Source organism: Anarrhichthys ocellatus, unplaced genomic scaffold (genome assembly GCF_004355925.1).
Source record: "Anarrhichthys ocellatus isolate YVR2014 unplaced genomic scaffold, GSC_Weel_1.0 scaffold8, whole genome shotgun sequence".
NCBI lineage: Eukaryota > Metazoa > Chordata > Actinopteri > Perciformes > Anarhichadidae > Anarrhichthys > Anarrhichthys ocellatus.
In genome coordinates this window covers 7,294,943-7,303,024 of record NW_022280038.1, presented here as the reverse complement: position 1 = coordinate 7,303,024, position 8,082 = coordinate 7,294,943, and the positions used below count along the sequence as shown (strand labels likewise).

At 42.7% G+C, this 8,082-nt stretch overlaps 1 protein-coding gene across 1 annotated transcript in view; it reads left to right on the top strand.

Annotated features, from left to right (window-relative positions):
* smad3a (SMAD family member 3a) overlaps positions 1-8,082 on the top strand; it is a 25,176-nt gene that overhangs the window by 12,591 nt on the left and 4,503 nt on the right. Inside the window, exons 2-6 of the mRNA XM_031848421.1 lie at positions 3,769-3,962; positions 4,319-4,453; positions 4,760-4,888; positions 7,521-7,733; positions 7,850-7,987. Of these exons, the coding sequence (XP_031704281.1) occupies positions 3,769-3,962; positions 4,319-4,453; positions 4,760-4,888; positions 7,521-7,733; positions 7,850-7,987 (809 nt within the window). The remainder of the gene's footprint in view (positions 1-3,768; positions 3,963-4,318; positions 4,454-4,759; positions 4,889-7,520; positions 7,734-7,849; positions 7,988-8,082) is intronic.

Here is an 8,082-nt window from a genome sequence, read left to right as displayed (position 1 = left end):
CCCCCCATGTCCACCCAGCAGGGAATTTGGGGTCATAGTCCCCCCCCCCCCATACCTGAAGCACTCTGAGCTTTGAGGTTGCTTGTGTGCTGCTGGCTCTTCCTCTCAACAACAGGCTGAGGCTTGATGGCGGTGCAGGAGTGGTTTTTACAGTTTGTTTCCCATTAGTTGTTCACTCAACATGCAGTAGTCATAACTGTCTTCAATACACTGAGTCATACAGAGTCAGGGAGGTATATTGTGTCTTTGGATCTGTCTGTGCGTTTCATGTGGACTGTGTTTTGACTGATGCTATTGTTTACATTTAATAAAACTACTACACATGAGAGTAAACTGCTGTGGTGTGTGAATAGTACGGTATAAGCCAGGTACCTTTTTTGAAGTAGAGCTATGGAGCAATGTATTGCATGTCTATAGCATACGTGTGTGTGTGTGAGTGTACGGACACCTACACACATGGATGTTAACAATTTACAAAAGAGCTGCAAAGATTAGTTGATTAGTGAATCAACATGAAATGAATAGGCAAATATTTTGATAATTGATTAATCAAGTTGTTTTTCAATCATACATTTGGTGGTTTCAGGGTCTCAAATCTGACTATTTGCTGTTTTTTCTTGTCTTCCATAACATTAAATTGAATTATATTTGTGTTTTAAAGACACTTGATGAGGTGGGCTCTCTGAAATTGTGATGGATATTTATCGCCATTTCATGAACCAAACGATTAATTGGGAAAATAAACGGCAAATTCATCGCTAATGATCATCACATGATAATCATTAGTCGCAGCCCTAATTCGCAATTCGAAAGATTGAAGATGTTTTATGAGGAAGGAAATGTACTGAACAGGAAACACATTTGTTTACAAGAAGAGAGGGGGGTTTCTGCCTAAGCATTTGGTGATACTGGTCCTAGTCACTGCTACAGCTGTATGAAGTCATATTCATCGTGTCTGCTTAAGTCTTTTGTGCTGCATTGTGTGCAGTTCAGCCATTGAACTTATTAGAGCGACATACCTTTACTGTGCGGGGGCTTCACAAAGAGAAGGACACGGAGTACTGTCATACACCAAATGGCCAGTAATGCTCTGCAGTTTGTGCTCGTCTGTCTCAGCCCACGCAGAGTCTAGCGCCACCAAACACACACATACCACTGACATCAGATCAGCATGTCAAACACACATCTGAGCATTTATCAGATCTAAAGAGCTCCTACCTTACAGTAGAACCACAGTAACGCTGCATTAGTATCATTCCAACATTCTGGTTAATTTTCACAGTCGGTGCTCTTATTAGTTGAATATCTTGTTCCTTTCAGTTTGTCGTGGGTGTCGGCATGTGATCACTGCTCCTCTTCTCAAAACGCATTTCATGCGTTTCCCTCCCGTCATCATGACTTTTGGACAATTTCTCATGATTCACTTTTGTAGCTGCCATTGTGCGTGTAAGCTACGAACTGTCTTTTATATTTTTCCAACCCTAAAACAAGGTTGCAAATTTAGTCCGTTAGTTAAACATCAATTAGCTTTAAATCATGTTTAAGTGACTTTTGAGGCGATTTACAGCGGTACTCTCTCTCACAAACATAAAATAAATGATGCAATGAATGTGGTAAAGGGAAACGGCAGCAATAAATCATGACCATACAGGCCTACGCCAAACACAGGGAAACTGAAATAGAAAAGAGGAACATCTGCCACATGTAGAACCTCACAAACAGACGTTTGACAAAATATTACACTACAACTTTAAACATGTTGACACGATCATCAGCATTAGCTTTACAAAGACGGGTGTTTAACTTGATCGCGTAATAACCCGAGGTGTTCCTGTTTATTTGTCTACTCTGTGTAAGTATCCACATATACTTGTGGAAGCAGCCAGATCTCTCAGTGTTGAATGTTTTCTCTCAACACTAAGATCTAAAGCAGAGTCGTAGGCCAAGCGCTGTCTGTCCTTGATTTCAAAAGCCTGAAGTCTGGGAGGTCTGTGATCAGACGCTGTGTTATCATGAGACATCCCTAGCCATTTTACATGACATGATAGATCTATTATTTGTAATATTATTATGTTGCTCACTTCCCTTTTTTTGATGTGTCAGCAGTGACGACCTCCATGATGTTGCTGTGGCTCACTCTGAAAAATGACTTTTTAACAGACAGCACAATACATCTCGAACAAAAAACGATTGTACGATGAGCAAGACACCGTTTTTGTTGAAAAACAAACTGTTTTATGTGTTATTGATTGGCCAGAATAGCATTTCATGGTTGAGGATAGCTTTGCTGTCAACTTCCACTTCTCTACTGGACCACTAAGATGTTTAAAAAGGACAAAGACATGGGTGCTTTTTTTTTTTTTTTTTTATAAACTGTGACATTGGCAACTGAATTGCAGCTTTTCAATCATGAGATGTTTCCCCTTTCACTATTTAGGGGATCATAGGCTTATCAGGTGCAGGGTAGTTCATCTGAATTATTCTGACTTATTATTACAAGATGTGGACCCTCACAAGGCTGCTGGATGCAGTTCTGTGATGTGGGCATCAGCACTACAGCTCTCCCTTTTAGGCTTTATGGATGTTTTTCAACTTTCCTCCCGTGATAGTTTCACTCTTAAACTGTATACTTCTGTGCTCCTAAAGTACTCAGACACCATTTAAAAATGCAAAATGCCCTCCCCCCAACACACACACACACACACACACGCATTCTTTCCAGCCCATTTTTTAAGTACAGGGACGATGAATGAAAGCTTTTGACATGAAAAATTCAAACACTATTCTCTGCTTGCTGGATCTACTATGGCTGACCCAGATGAGGCACCGCTGAGCTTTCAGTAGTTTAACGGTACACGGCCTTGTTTTTATTTGGAGACTGACATTTGTCCTTCTAAAGGGCTTTAGCTTATGCCGTTGACCCTTCCTCTGTATTTGTGTGTGAGAGTGAGTGGGCGAGACAGAGACACAGGGGCCATATGTGGTCGTTGCCTCTTGCATAAGATGATCAGTGTGTTTTTGGGTCATTGTGCTCAGAGATTACAGGCTACATCCCCATTACGACAATCTGCAGAGTCAAACTACCGCTCATTACTATCCAGCAGCCTAAATCATCAACATAATGAAATTCCTGTTTATACATCCTGAAATGTCACTGCCGGTTGTTTATTATTAGACATGACCTCATAAGCAGCGGGCACACAGCTGGGACCTTCGTCAGTGGAAGAGCCCAGACAACAACAATATCTATAACAGAATCTAATATGAAGATCAGTGTTATGTCCTTTATTTATAAATATATTCATTATACTACACTGTGAAAGAAAAGGTTTTATTCTCATACAAGTGAGTTTATTTTTACATTTTGGTCATGGACCTTTGTCGGGTGTCAGTTTTAATCAAGACATGTTTATGCTAAAGCCACAGGCTGTAACTACCAATCAACAAAGAGGTGCCATAGCTCAACCGCCTGAGACCATTACCACATCGCTGACTGTTCAAAACATCTTTAAAATGAGACTACCAATACATGTTGAAGTCCTTAGAATACAAGTTAAGATAGAGAAAAATATTTAGTTTTTTATTTGGCAAAAGTTCACAAAGGAGATATGGAAGACAGATCAATAACTAGTCAAAGTTGCGTATCATAATTTGTAAATTTGTCATAACCTTGATGAGAATAAATGTATACATAAGCCAGTATGTCAAGCAAAGTGTTTCAGGTCATTGACCAGCCTCTGCTGCTTCCTCCTCTCCTCCTCTCTGCAGGTCTCTGGATGGCCGTCTGCAAGTCTCCCACAGAAAAGGTTTGCCTCACGTCATCTACTGCCGTCTGTGGCGCTGGCCCGACCTGCAGTCCCACCATGAGCTGCGGGCGGTGGAGCTGTGCGAGTACGCCTTCCACACGAAGAAGGATGAAGTGTGTGTCAACCCGTACCACTACCAGAGAGTAGAGACGCCAGGTACGAGAGCATGGAGCGCGTTGATCTCTGATTCTTCAGATTCCATCACAGTGATAGTTTCATCATGTTCTAACATGAGTTTTATCCAAGAATTTTAAGGATGGTGTTTGACACTTTGTTCAGATTTATTTATCTTTTCTTTTCTGTGGAATGATCTGGCTTTATTCTAAGACACACTTTTTATCTATAGCTTATCTTTGTGCTATTTTATTGTTTTATTGCATCATTTTATAATTCAGTTGTTGAATTGCTTTGCATTACATATTCATTCATATTACCCAGACATGAAACCAATCACTTTTGCTATCTTCTGAGGAACTGCTTGTTGTGTGTGTGTCTTTATGTGCATTATACAGTACTCCCACCAGTGCTGGTGCCCAGACACACAGAAATCCCCAGCGAGTTCCCACCTCTGGATGACTACAGCCATTCAATCCCAGAAAACACCAACTTCCCTGCTGGCATTGAGCCCCAGAGCAACTACATACCAGGTACCAGCATGCTGCCAAACATGACTCACACTCAGCTGTTACAACATTATACAGGAGTGTGGATCGGGCAATGCATCACTTTATTACTCAAAGTTCTTTGCTAAAAAAAGATTTGATTTTTTTTTTTTTTTTTTTTGGACCAGTAGTTGTTCAGACAGTTTGGATCTTTGATTTTGGGTTACCCACAAAGAGGATCCTATTGGTTAACCTGCTCTTTTGTTCATAATTTGACCACTTACGAGCCTCTTTTGTCAGCAACTTGTGTGTGTGTGTGTCTTTATGTTGCGTGTGTTTTTTTGCGTGCAGAAACGCCACCACCCGGCTACCTCAGTGAGGATGGAGAGACCAGCGATCACCAGATGACCCACAGCATGGACACAAGCTCCCCAAACCTGTCGCCTAACCCCGTTTCACCAACACATACCAACAACTTAGGTACGTTGTTGTGTGTGTGTGTGTGTGTGTGTGTGTGTGTGTGTGTGTGTGTGTGTGTGTGTGTGTGTGTGTGTGTGTGTGTGTGTGTGTGTGTGTGTGTGAGAGAGAGGACTTTTCTGTCTGTCTGGCTTCCCTTACAGACAAATGTTTCAGAAGCGTAACTCCCCAGTGGGAATTCTCCGTTTGATTTCACTCCAGTTGTGTAAGAGGAAACCAGGTGATGAAAGGAGCCTTTGTCTTCCCCGTTAAACAAGCCAAGACACCATTCAGCCCCGACGAACTTCAATGACAACATCCTACGTTTATTCCACCAGGATGGAAATAGGCCAGGGGGCTTGGCTGGAAAGCCTCTGATGAAATCACAAAATCACACCGGTTTCATTTGGCTCTGTTCTCGTCGTCAAAGCCAAGGATAAATGTTGAGGTTGTTAGAGAGTGGCCATGTCGAGGGGGAAAAAGAACAAATTACCAGAACCAGTTGGAAGTTACTGAAAATTATCCGTGGCTAAGCCTGTAATTCGATCCTTGTGGCTCCAGAGTCCCACCAGTGAGCTTTGAGTTTCCACATTTTGTCTGGAAAAGCTTCTGGGAAACGGCGCATGGGTTTGACATTTTGTGACACAAGCGCAGACTGTTTTCGTTGGTTGTGTTTGTCTGCCCCCTCTACATTCACCTCAGCCCATTTTCTCTCCCTTCTACAGTCCCTGACAAAAGTCTTGGCACTTATCCATTTTGTAGAAACAACAGCTTATAACCTGACTTTTAATTAATCCATTGGTTTTACAAATAGCTCATATGAAAGCTAAAACCCTCCCAAATTATGTTTAATATACTAAAATAAATTTGCTTCACTGAAGAAAGATTGATCATTTAATGAACACAGGTCAGATTTTGGCAAGACAAAAGTTTTGTCGCCTACAGAGAGTAATGTGAAAATTGAACAAATAAGTTACTTCAAATACAAAAATATGTTGCATAACATCAGTGAATTAAGTAGTGGTGCTGTGAGATCCATATTTAATATCTTGTATGACTTCCATGAGCTTGAAGGACTGCATCCATGCGGTTCGACAATGATTCATACAATTTATTGATGAAGTCATCAGGAATAGCAAAGAAAGCAGTCTTGCATGCCTCCCAGAGTTCATCGAGATTCTTTGGTTTCGTCGTCCATGCTTCCTCTTTCATTCTACCCCAGACATGCTCAATGATGTTCATGTCTGGTGACTGGGCTGGCCAGTCCTGGAGCACCTTGATCTTCTTCGCCTTGAGGAACTTTGATGTAGAGATGGAAGTATGCGATGGAGCACCATCCTGCTGCAAAATTTGACCCCTTTTATGGTTGGGAATGTAAGAGGTAGCTAATACTTGTTGATATTTTAGGCTATTGATATTGATATTGCCTTCCACCCTGCAAATCTCTCGCACACCCCCATACTGGATGTAACCCCAGACCATGATTTTTCCGCCACCAAACTTAACTGTTTTCTGGGTGAATCTCGGATCCATGCGGGCTCCAGTAGGTCTCCTGCAATATTTGCGGCGGCTGTGATGTAATTCAACCGAAGATTCATCTGAGAAATCCACCTTCTGCCACTTTTCCAGCGTCCATCCTTTTAGCAGGCTGTGGGCCTTGGCAAATGCCACACGCTTTTTTAATTGCCTTTTGTTTAGTGCTGGTTTCTGGGCACTGAATCGACCATGGACGCCATTTTGAGACAGAATTCTACAAACTGTCCTGGTTGACACGGGGACTTGAGGTGACCAGGCCTGGTGGAGCTCTGCTGCAGTGGAAAAGGGGCTGGCCTTGGATTTTCGAGCCAACAAACGGTCCTCCCGAGCAGTTGTCTTGCGGGGTCTGTCGGACCTGGGCTTGTCAAAAACATCTCCAGTCTCTTCAAATCTTTTTCTTATTCTTTGTACTTGACGCTGAGACGCATTGAAGGTGTCAGCCACCTCAGCAGTGGATCTGGTCTTCAGCCTCTTGATAATCAATGCTTTGGTCTCAGGGTGAATCTTAGGCATGTTGTCAGAGGTCAAGTTGCAGTTGATGTGAAGGTCTGGTGTGCTGGGGTTCTTTTTATACACACCCACTAATTGATTGATCAATAATTGATTGATCAATTATTGATCACAGGTGAGGCTGTAATCTAGGATTGGGTGCATCATATGACAAGGCGACAAGACTTTTGTCTTTGAAAAAACTGACTCAGTGGGCTTTACCAAGCTGTGAACGTTAGAATGCTTTTCAGCAGTTTCGTTTGGCACCAAAACATTATTTCAAAAGCTGTTGGGATTGAAATTAGCCATTTCTTGTAAAAAAAAATTGATTACAAATATATTTGAGGGGCACTTAAGGTCAACTTGTACCCAAGCGACAAGACTTTTGTCAGGGACTGTATTCTGTTTTTAGACCATTATTCTTCTGGTTGCATCCTCTCTTATTCTGTTAACCTTGACTCCCGTCTCCTGTTACCCGTTTGTTTCCTCCTGTATTATTTCAAGCTTTGAATTTCCTATTAATCTGCACATTTCCGTCTATTAACAACCACCCTACTATGTACAGTGTTGCACTCCATTCACTGGTCTCTCTGTCTGTTTGACTGTCTTTCTCCATCCCTTTCTGTGTCAGACCTTCAGCCAGTGACGTACTGCGAGCCGGCCTTCTGGTGCTCTATTTCCTACTACGAGTTGAACCAGCGAGTAGGAGAGACCTTCCACGCCTCACAGCCCTCGCTGACAGTCGACGGCTTCACGGACCCCTCCAACTCCGAGCGCTTCTGTCTGGGCCTGTTGTCCAACGTCAACCGCAACGCCGCTGTGGAGTTAACACGCAGACATATTGGTAGGACTCCATTTACTGCGCATATGATGCTCCTTTTCTCTTGATTTTGTAATTAATGCTCATTTCTATATTGAGGCATTTCACCTGAGGAGTTTGTTCTGTCTGTTTCCTTCAAGGCCGTGGTGTGCGGCTGTATTACATCGGAGGAGAAGTGTTTGCCGAGTGTCTCAGCGACAGTGCCATCTTTGTCCAGAGCCCCAACTGTAACCAACGCTACGGCTGGCACCCTGCCACCGTCTGCAAGATCCCTCCAGGTGTGTGTGTGTGTGTGTGTGTGTGTGTGTGTGTGTGTGTGTGTGTGTGTGTGTGTGTGTGTGTGTGTGTGTTTTCCTCCCACACTGTAGCTAAT